The sequence below is a fragment of the Macaca fascicularis genome, chromosome 3 (assembly GCF_037993035.2).
Source record: "Macaca fascicularis isolate 582-1 chromosome 3, T2T-MFA8v1.1".
In the NCBI taxonomy this organism is placed as follows: domain Eukaryota; kingdom Metazoa; phylum Chordata; class Mammalia; order Primates; family Cercopithecidae; genus Macaca; species Macaca fascicularis.
In genome coordinates this window covers 143,595,383-143,613,605 of record NC_088377.1, presented here as the reverse complement: position 1 = coordinate 143,613,605, position 18,223 = coordinate 143,595,383, and the positions used below count along the sequence as shown (strand labels likewise).

The 18,223-nt window shown below is 39.1% G+C and overlaps 1 protein-coding gene across 12 annotated transcripts in view; it reads left to right on the top strand.

The window, feature by feature from the left end:
* Positions 1-18,223, top strand: part of PHTF2 (putative homeodomain transcription factor 2) — a 159,506-nt gene that overhangs the window by 48,117 nt on the left and 93,166 nt on the right. For 4 of the 12 annotated variants that reach the window (XM_065541034.1, XM_045388651.2, XM_045388646.2 and 1 more), the window contains exon 3: positions 481-561. The exons of the other annotated variants lie outside the window; for them this stretch is intronic. In XM_065541034.1, the coding sequence (XP_065397106.1) occupies positions 481-561 (81 nt within the window). The remainder of the gene's footprint in view (positions 1-480; positions 562-18,223) is intronic. 12 annotated transcript variants of the gene reach the window in all.

Below are 18,223 nucleotides of genomic sequence, written 5' to 3'. Positions count from 1 at the left end.
CCCATCCCTACTACCCTTTCCAGCCTCTGGTAATGATCATTCTATTCTCCATTTTCATGAGTTCAGTTCTTTTAATTTTTAGCTCCCACAGATGAGTGAGAACCTGTGAAGTATGTCTCTCTGTGCCTGGCTTATTTCACTTAACATAATGTCCTCCAGTTCCATTCATGTTGTTGCAAGTGTCAGGATCTCGTTCTTTCTCATGACAGAATACTATTCATTGTGTATATGTACCAAATTTTCTTTATCCATTCATTCATTGATGGACACTTAGGTTGATTCCAAATCTTGGTTATCGTGAATAACTGCTGCAGTTAACATGGGAGTGCAGATATCTCTTCAATATACTAATTTCCTTTTTTGGGGTATATACCTAGGAGTGGGCTTGCTGGATCATATGGTAGTTCTATTTTTAGTTTTTCAAGGAACCTCCATACTGTTCTCCATAGTGGCTGTACTAATTTGCATTCCTACCAACAGTGTACAGGGATTCCCTTTTCTCCACATCCTTGCCAGCATTTGTTATTACCTGTCTTCTGGAGAAAAGCCATTTTGACTGAGGTAAGATGATATCTCATTGTAGTTTTGATTTGCATTTCTCTGATGATCCATAATGTGAAGCACTTTTTCATATACATGTTTGCCATTTGTGTCTTCTTTTGAGAAATGTCTATTCAGACCTTTTGCCCATTTTTAAAATGGATTATTAGATTTTTTTTCCCTATAAAGTTGTTTGAGCTCCTTGTATATTCTGGTTATTAATTCACTGTCAGATGGGTAGTTTGCACGTATTTTCTATCATTCTGTACATTGTCTCTTTGTTGATATTTTCCGTTGCTCTGCAGAAGCTTTTTAACTTGGTGTGATCGCATTTCTCCATTTTTACTTTGGTTGCCTGTGCTTTGGTAGTATTACTCAAGAAACCTTTGGCCAGTCCAATATCTTGGAGAGTTTCCCCAATATTTTCTTGTAGTAGTTTCATAGTTTAAAGTCTTAGATTTAAATATTTAATCAATTTTGATTTGATTTGTGTATATGATGAGAGATTGGTGTCTAGTTTCATTCTTCTGCATATGGATATCCAGTTTTCCCAGCGTCATTTTACCATTTATTGAAGAGAACATCCATTGTGATGTTCTTGGTACCTTTGTTGAAATGAGTTCACTGTAGTTATATGGATTTGTTTCTGGGCTTCCATTGTGTTCCACTGATCTACATGTCTTTTTTTATGCCAGTACCATGCTGGGGTTTTTTTGTTTTGCTTTTGTTTTTTTTGAGATGGAGTCTCCCTCTGTTTCACCCAGGCTAGAGTGTAGTGGCGCGATCTGGGCTTACTGCAACCTCTGCCTCCTGGATTCAAGTGATTCTCATGCCTCAGCCTCTGGAGTAGCTGGGATTACAGGCATGCACCATCATGCCTGGCTAATTTATGTGTGTGTGTGTGTGTGTGTGTGTGTGTGTGTATTTTTGTTTTTTTTTTTTAGTAGAGACGGGGTTTCTTCAGTTGGCCAGGCTGGTCTCGAACTGACCTCAAGTGATCACTCACCTCGGCCTCCCAAGATGCTAGGATTGCAGGCGTGAGTCACTGCACCCGGCCACCATGCTGGTTTTGTTACAATAGCTCTGTAGTATAATTTGAAGTCATGCAATATGATTCCTCCAGTTTTGTTCTTTTCACTCAGAATGTCTGGCTATTCTTGGTCTTTTGTGGTTCCAGATAAAATTCGAGGATTATTTTTTCTATTTCTCTGAAGAATGTCGTTGGCGTTTTGATAGTGCTTACATTGAATCTGTAGATTGCTTTGGGTAGTATGCATATTTTAACAATATTAATTGTTTGCATCGGTGTTTCGTAGTTTTCACTGTGGAGACATTTCATTTGCATGATTAAGTTTATTCCTAGGTATCTTATTTTATCTGTAGCTATTGTAAATGGAATTACTTTCTTGGTTTCTTTTTCAGATTGTTCACTTTTGGTATATAGAAATGCTACTGATTTTTTTACGTTGATCGCATTCTGCAACTTTACTGAATTTGTTCATCAGTTCTGATAGATTTTTGGTGCAGTCTTTAGGTTTTTCCAAATAAAAGATCATATCATCTGCAAACAAAGATAATTGGACTTCTTCCTTTCTAATTTGGATGTCTTGTATTTCCTTCTCTTGTCTAATTGCCCTAACTAGGACTTCCATTGCCGTGTTGAATAACATTAGTGAAAGTGGGCAGTGGCTGGGCATTGTGGATCATGCCTTAATCCCAGAACTTCAGGAGGCTGAAGTGGGAGAATTGCTTGAAGCCAGGAGTTCAATATCAGCCTGGGGAACATGGCTTGACCCTGTCTCTACAAAATTAAAAAAAAAAAAAAAAAAAAAAAAAGTAGCCAGGTGTGGTGGCAAGCCCCTTTATTTCCAGCTACTTGGGAAGCTGAGGTGGCAGGATCACTTGAGCCCTAGAAGTGAGCCTGCAGTGAGCCAGTTTGTGCCACTGCACTCTAGCCTGAAAGACAAAGCAAGACATTGTCTCAAAAAAAAAAAAAAAAAAAAAAAAAAGCCAGGCACGATGGTTCACACCGGTAATCTTAGCTAAGGCAGGAGGATCTCTTGAACCTAGGAGTTCTAGAGCAGCCAGGCAACATAGTGGGACCTTGTCTCTAAAAAAATAGAAAAAAAATAAGCTAGGCATGGTGGCATACACCTGTAGTTCCAACTACTTGGGAGGTAGAGGCAGGAGAATCACTTGAGCCCAGGAGGTTGAGGCTGCAGTGAGCCATGATTGTGCCACTGCACTCACTCCAGCCTAGTTCACAGAGTGAGACCCTGTCTCAGAAAAAAACAAAACAAAAAAGAAAAAAAAAAGTGATCTGTTTTCTTCCCAGAATGTGGGGGCACTGGGGGGGGGGGGAAGCAAAATGGGCATCCTTGTTGTGTTTCAGATCTTAGAGGAAAGTCTTCCAGCTTTTCCCTAATCAGTTTGATACCAGCAATGCATCCATCATATATGGCTTTTATTGTGTTGAGGTATATTCCTTCTATACCCAGTTTTTTTAGTGTTTTTATTATGAAGGGATGTTGATTGATTTTGTCCTTCATTTTGTTGATATGATGTATCACATTGATTGATTTGCATATGTTGAACCATCATGCATCCATGGATAAATCCCACTTGGTCATGATGAATGAGCTTTTTAATGTGTTGTTATATTCGGTTTGCTAGTAGTGTGTTGAGGATTTTTGTGGTTATCAGGGATACTGACCTATAGTTTTCTTTTTTTCATATGTCTTTGTCTGGTTTGGGTATCAGTAATACTGGCCTCACAAAATGAGTTTGGAAGTATTCCCTCTTTCTCTGCTTTTCAGAATAGTTTGAGGAGGATTGGTATTAGTTCCTTAAATGTTTGGTAAAGTATAGCAGTGAAGCCATAGGGTCCTGGGCTTTTCTTTGCTGGGAGACCTTTTATTACAGCTTTGATCTCATTACTTATTGGTCTGTTCAGATTTTGGATTTCTTCATGGTGCAATTTTGGTAGGTTGTCTGTTTAGGAATTTGTCCATTTCTTCTGGGTTTTCCAATTTATTGTCATATAGTTGCTCATAGTAGTCTCTAATGATCCTTTGAATTTCTGTAGAGTTCATTGTAATATGTCCCTTTTCATCTTTAATTATGTTTGTGTCTTCTTTTTTTCTTAGTGTGGCTAAAGGTTTGTTGATTATTTTTTCATAAAACAAACTTACTTCATTGATCTTTTGTATTTTTTTGTTTCAATTTCATTTATTTCTGCTTTTTTATTTTTTATTTTTTTTTTATTTGGAGACGGGTCTCACTATGTTACTCAGGCTGGTCTTGAACTCCTGAGCTCAAGTGATCCGACTGCCTTGGCTTCCCAAAGTGCTGGGATTACTGCTCTGATCTTTATTATTTATTCTACCGATTCTGGGTTTGATTTGCTCTTATTTTCTAGTTATTTAAGATGCACTGTTAGATTGTTTGAGTTTTTCTACTTTTTTGATATGGGGGCTGATTGGATTAAAGAGGATTAAACTTTCCTCTTAGTACTGCTTTCCCTGTGTCTCATAAGTTTTAGTATGTTGTATTTCTATTTTATTTGTTTCAATAATTTTTAAAATTTTCTTCATTTCTTTATGGACTCACTGATAATTCTGGAGCATATTGTTTAATTTTAATTTCCATGTGTTTGTGTAGTTTCTAAAGGTTTTTTTTTTTTTTTTTTTTTTTGTGAGACAGCCTTGCTCTGTTGCCCAGGCTGCAGTGCAGTGGCACACTTATAACTCACTGCAGCTTTGAATTCCTAGGCTCAAGCAATCCTCCTGCCTCAGCCTCTTGAGTAGCTGGGACCACAGGCATGTGCCACCAACCTGGTTAATTTTTTCAAGTTTACTTTTGGATGGGCACGGTGGCTCCCACCTGTATTCCCAACACTTTGGGAGGCTGAGGTGGGCAAATCACTTGAGGAGTTCAAGACCAGCCTGGCCAACATGGTGAAACCCATCTCTACTAAAAATAGAAAAATTAGATTTCTTGCTTTTTATTTTTTGTGTATCTGTTGTAGGTTTTTTGATTTGAGGTTACCATGACCCTTGCGAGTAACATCTCATAACCCATTATTTTAAACTGATGACAACTTAATACTGATTGCAAAAACTAACAAGCAAAGAGAAAAGGAATAAAAACTTTATACTTTCACTTTATGCCCCTTGCTTTTTAATTTTTTGTTTCTATTAATATCTTTTTATACTGTCTTTATCTTGAACAGTTGTTATAGTTATTATTTTTAATAGGTTCATCTTTTAGTCTTTTTACTCAATATATGATTGGTTTATATATCACAACTATAGTGTTACAATATTCTGTGTTTGTGTACTTAACTATTACCAGTGTGTTTTGTACCTTCAGATGATTTCTTACTGCTTTTTAACCTCCTTTCAGATTGAAGAACCCCCTTTAGCATTTCTTGAAGGGCAGATCTGGTGTTGATGAAATCTCTCACCTTTTGTTTGTCTAAGAAAGTATTTCTCCTTTATGTTTGAAGGATATTTTTCCTGGATATACTATTAGAGGGTAAAAGTTGTTTTCCGTCAGCGCTTTAAATATGTCCTGCCACTCTCTCCTGGCCTGTAAGGTTTCCACGGATAAGTCTGCTGCCAGATGTATTAGAGCTCCATTGCATGTTATTTGTTTCTTTTCTTTTGCTAATTTTAGGCTCATTTCTTTATTCTTGACCTTCAGGAGTTTGATTATTAAATGCCTTGAGGTAGTCTTTGGGTTAAATCTGCTTGGTGTTCTATGACCTTCTTATACTTGAATATTGATATCTTTCTTTAGGTTTGTTATTATCTCTTTGAATAAACTTTTTACCCCAATCTCTCTCTCTCTACCTCCATTTAAAAGTAAGTAACTCGGCCGGGCGCGGTGGCTCAAGCCTGTAATCCCAGCACTTTGAGAGGCCGAGACGGGCGGATCACGAGGTCAGGAGATCGAGACCATCCTGGCTAACAGGTGAAACCCCGTCTCTACTAAAAAATACAAAAAACTAGCCAGGCGAGGTGGCGGGCGCCTGTAGTCCCAGCTACTCAGGAGGCTGAGGCAGGAGAATGGCGTAAACCCGGGAGGCGGAGCTTGCAGTGAGCCGAGATCGCGCCACTGCACTCCAGCCTGGGCGACAGAGCGAGACTCCGTCTCAGAAAAAAAAAAAAAAAAAAGAAAAGTAAGTGACTCTTAGATTTGCCTTTTTGAGGGTATTTTCTAGATCTTGTAGGCATGATTCATTCTTTTTTATTCTTTTTTCTTTTGTCTCTTCTGACTGTATTTTCAAATAGCATGCTCACTAATTCTTTTTTTCTGCTTGATCAGTTCTGCTGTTGACAGACTTTAATGTATTCTTTAGTGTGTCAGTTGAACTTTTCAGCTCTGGATTTTTTTTTTTTTGAGACAGAGTCTTGCTCTGTTGCCCAGGCTGGAGTGCAGTGGTGTGATCTCAGCTCACTGGAACCTCTGCCTCCTGGGTTCAAGCAATTCTCATGCCTCAGCCTCCTGAGTAGCTGGGACTACAGGCGTGCACCACCACACCCAGCTAATTTTTTGTATTTTAATAGAGACAGGGTTTCAGCGTGTTGTCCGGCTGGTCTTGAACTTCTGAGCTCACCTTGGCCTCCCAAAGTGTTAGGATTACAGGTGTCAGCCACCGGGCCTGGCCACTCAGCTCCAGATTTTTTTTTCTCTCTCTTTTTTTTAAAGTCAGCCAGTGTATCTTGAAGCCCCTGAATTTGATTTACATTTTAAAATTATTTCAATCTTATTGTAAAATTTTTCTAATAGGATTCCAAATTCCTTCTCCTTTTTATCTTGAATTTCATTGAGCTTCCTCAAAATAGCTATTTTGAATTATCTGTCTTAACAGTCACATATCTTTGTCACTCTGGAACTGGTCACTGGTGCCTTATTTAGTTCATTTGGTGAGGTCATGTTTTCCTGGATCTTCTTGATGTTTGTGGGTGTTCATTGATGTTTGGACATTGAAGAGTTAGGTATTTATTGTATTCTTTGCAGTCTGGGTTTGTTTGTACCTATCCTTCTTGGGAAGGATTTCCAAGTGTTCAAAGGGAATTTAGTTTTGTGATCTAAATCTTTGGTCATTGTGGCCGTATCTGCATTAGGGGGCAACCCAAGCTTGGTAATGCAGTGACTCTTGCAGACTTGTGCAGGTACTGCTTTGGTTATCTTGAGTAAGAAGTGGGAAAACTCCCTGGATTATCAGGGAGAGTCTCTTCCTTTCCCTTACCTTTCACCAAACAAATGGAGTCTCTCTGTCTGCTGAGCTGCCTGGAGCTGGGGGAAGGGTAGTGCATGCACTCCTTTGGCTACCACTACTAGGACTGTGCAGGTTAGACCCGAAGCCAGTATGGCACTGGGTCTCGCCCAAGGCCTACAGCGACCACTCCCTGGGCTATCACTAACATTCACTCAAGGCCCAAGAGCTCTTCAGTCAGCAGGTTTGTTGCATCCTTCCCTCCAGAGCATCAAGCTCCCCTGCCCCACTCTCCGCACCCCCGACCCTAGCCCAGGGCAGGTACAGAAATGCCATCCAGGAGCCAGAGCCTGGAGTCAGGAATCTTAGAAATCTACTTCATGCTCTATTCTGCTGCAGTTGCATTGGCACCCAAGCCACAAGACAAAGTTCTTTGCACTCTTCCTTCTCCTTTGCTCATGTAGGAGTTTCTCCCTGTGGCCACCACCACCTCAAGCCCACAGCAAGTACTGCTTGGCTACTGCCAGTGTTCGCTCAAGGACCAAGGGCTCTTTATTCAGTGTTTGGTGAGTGCTGCCAGGCCTGTTTTCTCCGTTCAGGGTAGCAGGCTTTGCTCTGGCCCATGCTGGGTCCAGAAATGCTGACCGGGACCCAAGGCCTGGAATCAAGGAACCCAGGAGTCTGCCTGGTGTTCTACCCTACTGTGGCCGAGCTGGTGCCCAGGCTGCAAGACAAAGTCCCCCTTACTCTTCCCTTTCTCTTCCTTAAGCAGAAGGAATTATTCCTTGTAGCCATCACAGCTGAGAATGTGCTGGGTCACACCCAAAGCCAGCAGGACCCTGAGTCTCACCCAAGGCCTGCAGTGAGTACTGCCTGGGTACCACTTACGTGTATTCAAGACCCAAGGGCTGTTTAGTCAGCAGGTGATGAATCATGCCAGGACTGTGTCCTTCCCTTCAAGGCAGTGGGTTCCCTTCTGTCCCAGGGTGTCTAGAAGGGTTGTCTGGGAGCTACAGCCTGGAATGGGCACTTCAGTACTCTGCCCAGTGCCCTATTCTGTTGTGGCTTACCTACTATCCAAGTTCCAAGACAAAGTCTTCTTAGTCCTCCTTACTCTTCACTCTCCTCTCCCCAAATGGAGGGAAGGAGTCTCTCCCAGAGCTGTGAGCTGCGCTGCCTGGGGTTGGGGAAGGAGTGGTGCAAGCATCCTCTTGGCTACCCCAGCTGCTATCTCATTGGGTTGCATGCACACCAAGTCTACTGGCTCTGAGCCCAGCACAGTACCAGGACTTGCCTAAGAATTCCAGTCCTTGTGGCCTAGATTGCCTTTCAAGTTTATTTAGGACCCCAGAAGGCGTTAGTCTGTAGTGGTAGGGCTAGCCAGAATGCAGTTTCTGACTGCTGGGCTGGATAATACCCCTCTGCCTAGGACTGGTCTAAATGCTGCCTCCATGGGCACCAGCTGAATTTTGCCCCATGTTGCTTTCCACTGTGACAGGGCAGCACCAAGTTCCAATGCAAAGTCTCATAATCACTACACTTTCTGTCCCCCAAGCACGTTGATATACTCTGTCCACGCCACACGGCTGCTACTGGGAATGTGGGAGGGGTGGTGTTGACAATTCCAGACTGTCTTTCCTACCCTTTTCAGTGTGTCTTTCCCTGATAAGGGTTAAAACAAAGTACTGTGTTTACTCACCTGATTTTTGGTTCTTATGGAGGTGCTTTCTTGTGTAGTTTGTTCAATTTGGTGTTCCTTCTGGGAGCATGATTGCTAGCATGATTGCTATTTGGCCATCTTGCTCCAATAATCTAAATAAGGTTTCTTGAAAATTTTTTACCAGGTATGATGTTGCACACCTATAGTCCCAGCTACTTACACAGCTGAGGCATTGATTGAGTCCAACATTTTGAGTCCAGGTTGGGCAGCATAACAGGACTCTCATCTCTAAAAAATAAAAATAAGTGTTTAAGTGGTTTATAAATTGTCAATAAATATGAAATACAGTCAGCCCTCGAGGTCTGTGGGCTCCACATCTGTAGATTCAAGCAACTGTGGATCAAAAATACATTTTTAAAAATATTTATTTATTTATTTATTTATTTATTTATTTATTTATTTTTAGTGACAGGGCCTTGCTGTCTCCCAGGCTAGAGTACAGTGGTGTGATCATATCTCACTGTAACCTAGAACTTCTGGGCTCAAATGATCCTCCCACATCAGCCTCCCAAGTAGCTGGGACTACAGGCACGCACCACCACACCCGGCTCATTTTTAAATTTTTTGTAAAGGTGGCGTCTTGCTATATTTCCCAGGCTGGCCTTCAACTTCTAGCCTCGAAGTACTGGGATTACATGTGTGAGCTACCATACCTGGCTTAAAAGTATTTTTAAAAAATGGGTGGTTGTGTGTGTACTGAGCATGTACAGACTTTTTTTTCCCTTGCCATTATTCCCTAAACAATACAGTATAACCACTGTTTATAGAACAGTTATATCATATTAGGTATTATAAATAATCTAGAGATGATGTAAAGTATATGAGAGGATATGCATATGTTATATGCAAATACTACACCATCTTATATAAGGGACTTGAGGATTCATGGATTTTTAATATCTGCAAGTGGTCCTGGCATTAATCCTCCACAGATACTGAGGGATGACTATATCACTCTTAAAAATAATAATAGTAACTATCTTATGACTTGCAATAAAATAGATGATAAATTAGAGTGTCTTTCAGTACTTAAGAATATCTCTAATGACCATGTTTTTGCTACGAATACTCTTCCTTTGATCCGGCCAAACTGGTGGATACATGGTTAAGGCAAAGCCAGAGATGATTCTTCATCCCCTTGGCCACAGTGATCAGTCCAGGTTGTGCAGTGACCTAAGCTGTCCTTTTATAAACTTTTCAAAAATTAGAGCTGATAGAAAAGACTCTTGCTTCTTTCATGGGGGAGTTAACAAGGACGAAAGTCTGGAGCTATCTCTAGACGTGTTACCGTATTGGAGAAAGTTGTGGAAAGGAGGAAATGAGATAGCACTAGAGGTCATGAATAGGAAAAAGAGACAACCACAGGCCATCATGGTACTCTGGTCTCTGGATTCTCTCTACCCCGAGATTAGCTTTGAGTAGTTCAGCCGTTATCTTCTAAGGAATTCCCCTTTGTTGAAGCTAGTTTGAATTGGATTTTTTTTTAAAGAGCTCCGACTAAAGCATGGAGGGAGTATGTATATACAAACACATATTAATTTTTAAATAAGTAATAGTATATATTCAGCAAATCACATGGAATATAAATCAGCCTGATGAAGTTTTACCAGCTGACCACCTGTGTAAAATAGGGCTCAGACCAAAAACCTTGTCACAACCATCTGATGGTAACCACCATATGAGGCAGTGTATCTTAATAGTTAACAAGAACACAGGTTTTGGGTTTTAGAAAGCAGAGATTTGAATCCTTGTTCTTGACAGTCTGTATAACTTTGGATAAATTGCCTAATTTCTCTGAATTCCGCCTTGTTCATGTATATAAAGGAGTAACACTGTCTTTTGTATTTATTTAAGGATTATTGATATATGGGTCAGCCGTCAACCCAGAGTTACTGCTTTATATTCCTTAAACTTATCAGAGTACTTTATTTCATGGATTCAAAAAATTCTCATGAGGCTTAAAATTTCTTGTAAATGGAAAATCTGAAATAGTAGACTTCTAATATCTGGTGGTAGAAAAGTGGGTATTTAGTTGATGTTTGTTGTCTAACACTCATACAGCAAAATCATGATTAAGTAGCAGTTATAAACCTCAATTTTGCTTACTTCAGTCACTGATCATGTTTTCCACTTCTTCCTTTTTAATGTCACTTACTCGCCAAAAATAAGACTTATCCTAGCACAAATGGATTGGTTAGTTTAGTTGCTGTAACATTTGCCTTTTCACTTAGGATTTTTCTTCCCTATTTTGGTTATGAAATTCTTAATTTTCCACTCACACACTGTCTCCAGTTTGGGTATCTCTAGCCTAAATAATTTGGGTTTTAGTTTTACTTGTTTACAAGGAAAAAAGAAACTCTACTATGTGCTAGTCGAGCGTTTGACATTAGAGGTTATCTAGTTCCTGTTAAACTTTTTGCTTTATAGGTAAGAAATTGGACACCCATAGAAGTTAATAACTTGATCATGAATTAGTGATTAAAGCCAAAACTAAGGTCTGCTGACTTTCAGGCCACTGGTCTTCCTATCCTAAAGTTTCTTTGAGAAACAGACTGAAGAGACTTTGATATAACCCATTTGTTTAATTTGAGAGGTTTGTTTGTTTGTTTGATTGTTTTTAGGTGACTTCGGATGTCTCTGTCTTTGGAAAAGTATACACTTTTTTTTTTTTTTTTTAAAAGAGTTAGTATTATAGATACATATGTGTTGATTTAACAATGACAGGAATGGTGATGATGTTAGAGTACCACCATACATTTATATAGCATTTTTCCCCAGAGTGCTTCTATAGATAGTCTCATGGTTTAATTTATTGTGATAATGAAATAAATTAACTCAGTGGTTATAACAAGATATTATAAGAAGTTATATTGGTTTTCTATATCTTTCATAACAAATGACCACAAACTGGGTGACTTAAAACAATAGAAGTTTATTTTTTCACCATTCATGAGTCCAGAAGTCCAAAATCAAGGTGTCAACAAGGATGGGTTCCTTCTGGAGAAAGGCTCTGAGGGAAAAACTGTTCTCTGCTTTCTCCTAACTTCTGGTGAACAATCCTTGTTGTTCCCTGGCTTGTAGATTCATCATTCCAATCTTCACCTCCATCTTTACATTGCCTTCTTGACACTCTTTCTGTGTTCTCTCCTCTTCTTATGAGGACAGTAGTCATTGGATTTAGGGCCCATCTAAGTTAAGATCTCATCTTGAGATCCTTAACTAATTACATCTGCAAAGACCCTATTTCCAAATAAGGAAATATTCTGAGGTTCCGGTGCATGTGAATATTTGTGGGACACTATTCAACCTACTACTGAAGAGTAACTGAAGTATATTACTGGTTTTGATGGATTTTGTGTGGAGATGTGTAGCTTTGTTTCCATCTGTGTAGCTCTATCCTAGACCACCAGTGAATAACTGAGTAAGAGAAGATCAGGATCCTAAATATTTTCTTCGTGTTCTTAGATGTTATGATTGTCAAACACCTAGGTCCTCTTTTTTTTTTTTTTTTTTTGAGACAGAGTCTCGCTCTGTTGCCCAGGCTGGAGTGCAGTGGAGCAATCTCAGCTTGCTGCAAGCTCCGCCTCCCGAGTTCACACCATTCTCCTGCCTCAGCCTCCTGAGTACCTGGGACTACAGGTGCCCGCCACCATGCCTGGTAATTTTTTGTATTTTCGGTAGAGACCGGGTTTCACTGTGTTAGCCAGGATGGTCTCGATTTCCTGACCTTGTGATCCGCCCGCCTTGGCCTCCCAAAGTGCTGGGATTACAGGCGTGAGCCACCATGCCCGGCCTTTCTTCTTTTAATTTAAAACATTTTAAATATAAAACATCCTTACAGATACCTTGCAGAACAGGAAGTGAGAATTTCTTTTCTTCTTTCTTTCTTTTTCTTTCTTTCTTTCTTTTTTTTTTTTTTTTTGAAGCAGGGTCTCTCTCTGTTACCTGCGTTGGAGTACAGTGGCACCATCACAGCTTATTGCAGCCGCAACCTCCCAGGCCTAAGCGATCTTCCCACCTCAGTAAGTGAGGCTGTGACTATAGGCATGCACTACCACACCTGGCTAATTTTGTTTTAATTTACAATGAGACAGGGTCTCATTGTGTTGCTCGGGCTGACCTTGAACTCTTGGGCTCAGGCAACCCTCCTGCTTTGGCCTCCCGAAGTGCTGGAATTACAAGTGTGAGCCACCATGCCTGGCACCTATCTCCTCTTATATGAAGTGTTAAGGAATACATTTGGGCAAAATTAAGCACAATTTTCTGCTTTCAGTTCTTATTAAATAAATAGATATTTGGGTTGTTTAACCTAACGATTTTGAGGTTTCCTTTCTTATTATAAATAATAACATTCTTCACTTTTTAAAAAGTGCATATAAGTTAAACCAGAGTGTATATTTCTCAATGTCCTAATCTTGGAGGATTGTCAAACCTACTTTGTGATAAATTATTGATTGTCTCTTAAAATGCTGATTGTGTCTATTAGGACCAAAAGACATTGAATATAAAAGTTTACATTTAGATGTATATAAAATATTAATCCATTGTTTTAGTTATAAAATTGGAGCAGTTGAGTCGACATGTGCAGTTTAAAAAATTTATACTCTCATTGAAATCAAATATATGAGAATGTTATTTTTTCTGTAACTGCTACAGGCTACTGGAAAGCCATTCCTCGCTTTGAGGCTACAAGATTTTGTATTTGGGCCTAATTATACACAACAATTTGCAGTGATTATGTACTAGAGGACATATTTGGCTGTCCAAAGTTAGCTGGTTTTATTTTTATTTAGCAACTTTGAGTGAGTTTCTTACCTTTCCTAAGCCTTGGTTTCTTTATCTGTAATATTGAGAAAAGAATCCTTTTAAAATTGCTGTGATGATTAAATGACACAACGTATATAAACACCAAGTACAGTGTTTGGTGTATAGTAGCTATTCAATAAATACTGCTATAGCACTTCCTCTCCCTTCTGTTCACTTTTGCTAAATATAGACTGTTGTTATTAATAATATATTTAATTAAAGGTTTTTGTTAATTGCTCTTTTTTTTCTTTTTTGAGGCAGGGTCTCACTCTGTTACCCAGGCTGGAGTGCAGTGGCACAGTCACGACTCACTGCAGCCTTGACCTCCTCCACTCAAGCAATCCTCCCACCCCAGCCTCCCACCCCATGCCTATAGCTGGGACTATAGGGACGTGCTACCATGCCCTGCTAATTTTTTGTTTTGTGTTTTGTAGTGATGGGGTCTCACTCTGTTGCCCAGGCTGGTTTTGAACTCCTGGGCTCAAGTTATCCTCCCACCTCGGCCTCCCAAAGTGCTGGGATTACAGTCATGAGCCACCTTACTTGGCCTTAATTATTGCCTTAAATTGGACATTTCTATATCTGTTAAAATGGAAAAACACCATTAGAAGTGGTCAGTTTTCCTTTGTATTTTTGAAAATTATGTGCTTACATTTAATTGCTCTCTCCCTTATTCTTTAATTTCTTTTTTATTTTTATTTATTTATTTTTATTATTTGCTTTAATTTCTAACACAGTTTTTTTCCTTAGCATGTGTCATTCTTTATCTGGGATCCTTTGAAGTACTTTGTTTCATGGTTAAGAGGGGTGTTTTAGGAAGGAACAAAACAAATGATGCATTAAAAAGTGGATAGAATAGATAACTATAAAGACAGATATAGTTTCAGTTATATCTTACACTTAATTCTACATGGTAATTTTGAGGAATGCAGTATCCTATGTGGTGAATTCTTTGGGTATGTTTTTTTAAATGATCAAATTTTCTTTTACTTTTGACTGTTTCCTTTAACACTGCAAATAGAGTAGAAATGACCATTTTCTAATATTTACCTGAATTGTGGTTGTTATTGTCTATTATGGCTTTGGTTATAATACATTGTGATAGATCTGTCCTTTATTGTGAGTTCTCTGTTTAGCTTTATCTTGATTTGTTGTTTAATCAGTTTGTAGAATTGTAGGTGAATAGGCCAGGCACAGTAGCTCATGCCTGTAATTCCAGCACTTTGGGAGGCCAAGGTGGGCAGATCACTTGAGACTGGGAGTTTGAGACCAGCCTGGCCAACATGGTGAAACCTCGTCTCTACTAAAAATACAAAAATTAGTCAGCTGTGATGGTACATGCCTGTAATCCCAGCTATTTGAGAGGCTGAAGCAGGAGAATCGCTTGAACCTGGGAGGCAGAGGTTACAGTGAGCCGAGATCCCGCCATTGCACTCTAGCCTGGGCAACAGAACAAGACTCCGTCTGCAAAACAAAACAAAACAAAAAAAGAATTGTAGGTAAATAAATTACGTTATTCTAAAGTAAAACCTGAATAAAGTTCTTTGGGTGAAAAGTCAAGTACTACTCCAATGAACTGATTTTACTGATAGCTCTTTTGATGTTTGTTTGTTTGTTTGTTTGTTTGTTTTGATGCCGTGTCTCATGTCTCGCCCTGTTGCCCTGGCTGGAGTGCAGTGGTGCGATCTTGGGTCGCTGCAAGCTCCACCTCCCAGGTTCAAGCGATTCTCCTGCCTCAGCCTCCCGAGTAGCTGGGATTACAGGCGCCTGTCACCATGCCCGGCTAATTTTTTGTGTTTTTAGTAGAGATGGGTTTTCACTATGTTGGCCAGGCTGGTCTCCATCTCTTGACTTCGTGATCTGCCGGCCTCAACCTCCCAAAGTTCTGGGATTACAGGCTGAGTCACCATGCCGGCCTTATTGTTGTTCCTTTGTTTTTGTTTTGCCTGAGGCTACCACTGTTTAGGCTACCTTGTGCTAGAACCTAACCTTACTAAAGAATCAGAAATGCAGAAAGGGAAAGATTCCTTGTAAATTAATCTTCTATTATCTTTATTTTACAGATGAGAAAAGTAAAACATTGAGAGAAATGCAGAAAGGGAAAGATTCCTTGTAAATTAATCTTCTATTATCTTTATTTTACAGATGAGAAAAGTAAAACATTGAGAGAAATGCAGAAAGGGAAAGATTCCTTATAAATTAATCTTCTATTATCTTTATTTTACAGATGAGAAAACTAAAACATTGAGAGATAAGGGAACTTAAAGGTCTTGTGTTTTTTTTGTTTTTGTTTTTGTTTTTGTTTTTGTTTTTAACCTGGTCCAGAGATGTTGTCAACTGTACCATGAATTTATAGAATTTTATGTTTAGAACTACAGATTCAACTCCCATTTGTAAAGAAAATGGAAAAATAGGCCAGGCGCGGTGGCTCATGCCTGTAATCCCAGCACTCTGGGAGGCCAAGACAGGTAGATCACCTGAGGTTGGGAGTTTGAGACCAGCCTGACCAACATGGAGAAACCCCATCTCTACGAAAAACACAAAATTTGCCGGGCGTGGTAGTGCATGCCTGTAATTCCAGCTACTCGGGAGGCTGAGGCAGGAGAATCGCTTAAACCTGGAAGGCGGAGGTTGCGGTGAGCCAAGATCATGTCATTGCACTCTAGCCTGGGCAACGAGTGAAACTCCATCTCAAAAAAAAAAAAAAAAAGGAAAAATAGAAAAAAATACCTTTCACTCTTCCCTAGCAGTGCCTTTTTAGGCTTCTACACAGTAATGTTTATAGACTCCAATGGGATCCATCTATAGTTCTCCTTAGTGTAAAAGTACTGACTTCATAAAAACATTATCAGTAGAAAATTCTTTAAAGTTTTTGAGATGTCTTTTTTACAGTGTTAAGGCACTATAATACATACATTTCTAAATTCTTAGCATTTTATATTCTCTTTAGAAGTTAAGTATTTGGTAATAGAATGTTTTTGGTTTTTGGTTTGCAAATACCTTGGTACATCAAGACTAGGAATTTCTACATAGTATATAATTTATTTGAAATACTGCAGTCATTTGCTTATGACTTTTTTTGGATAAAAGGAATAATTTTTCCATTAAAAGGAAGCAATCATTTGCCAATAGCAGTTGCCAGATACAGCACCTAAAAATTAAAGTAGTAGTTTACACAGGTATGAAGAGATCCAAGAAATGATGTTGTTTGAATAGAGCTGAAGTTCTTTATTGAATAAAGCTTCTTATACCTGTGGGGTATTGGAAAGAAAAATATTTTATGACATACTGGAAAACTAGCCTCTAACCTTTTTCGTTTTTTGATGAATAGGTTTAAAACAGAAATGTTCATCAATGATATAATGTTTGCCAGTTATATTCCAAGTGTCTTGCAGTCAGTTTATTTTTAACCATAGCAACAGACATGATGGTGAAATAAAGTAGTAAATTACCATCAGCAGCCTAAAATTAGGCAAATGTACCAACTTTGAAAGGCCTGGGAGTGACTAAAACACTGTTGTTAACCTGCTGTGTGTTTAAGTTCTACAAAGAATGACATTTGCAAATGCCATTTAACAGGTCAACCTAGAAGCTAAATTGCTCTTTACCCAATGGACCATAGAGTTTATTCAAATAAAAGCTGTTGATTCAGCACCAAGGATTGATTCACAGAGAATAAAATGCCGAACATATACAACCTGAAAGTTTCCCGTTTGAACTTTTGCCCTGAATCAATATCCTTATTAGGATATATTTTGCCTGGCTATTTTTAGTGAAGTCTTGCTTTAGTTTGCTTTCTGTTTTTGGTATCTTTTTCTCTACCCCTGTGGTGGATTTGAATTACAAAGAGTTCTGGCTTACCTAATTTGTGGAGAAGGGGGATAGTGTAATCTCCATCAAGTAAGATGGTATATAAAGAGCTAGTTAGTAAGGTAGCCTTATTAAAATGTACTTCTTTTACAGCTTTGGGGAATCGGAGGAATGAGGTCTTATTTTTCCAATCTCAAAATGGTAGGCAGCAGGATGTATTTCTAATTACTGCTGTTTTGTCCACTGTGACACTTTATTATATGGTTTATTTTTATTTACTGGTAGAAAACCAAGGAGAAAATTACTAGGTAGAACCTCCCTCCATTGATTTCATGTAGGGAAAATTCAATACATTTAGTTTTACCTGTAGAGATTGATTTTTAGGATTAAATATTTTTTTCTTCCCTCCCCCCCAACCTGGTCTCAGTGTAGTTCTGAAACTAAAGTTTATTACACATGGATTATTAAAGGCTTTTTTTTTTTTTAACCAAGACTTTCTCATTCCAAAAAATCATGTCCTGATAGGATTTACATGCATTTATGTTTAAATAACACTTATGATGTGTCTACTATGTATCAGGCGCTGAGTTCCTTGTTTTTTTTTTTGGTTTTTTTTTTTTTTTTTTTTTGGAAGATAGGTTCTTACTCTGTCGCCCAAGTTGGAGTGCAGTGGCACCATCATGGCTCACTGCAGATTCAACATCCTGGGCTCCTACCTCAGCCTCCTGAGTAGCTGGAGACTGCAGGAGTCAGCCACCATGCCTGGCTTAGTTTTTAAAAAATTTTCTGTAGGGATGGAGTTTCTCCATGTTGCCCAGGCTGGGCTCAAACTCCCGAGCTCAAGCTATCCTCCAGCCTCTGCCTCCCAAAGTGTTGGGATTTACAAGTGTGAGCCACCTTACCCAGCCCGACTGAGTTCTTATCTTTAGGAAACTGCATCATGGGGAGCCAAGATGTAAACAAGTAACTGTTATACTTTATGGTAAATGCTGCAATAGAATTACCTTGAAAGTGTTACAGTAACTCACACAAAGTTCCCTGTGAGTTTGTTCCTCTAGTCGCCATTCTGTTACTGCTTTTGTCTTCTAAATATTTCTCAAGTCTGTTGTGATCTCCCTACCTTC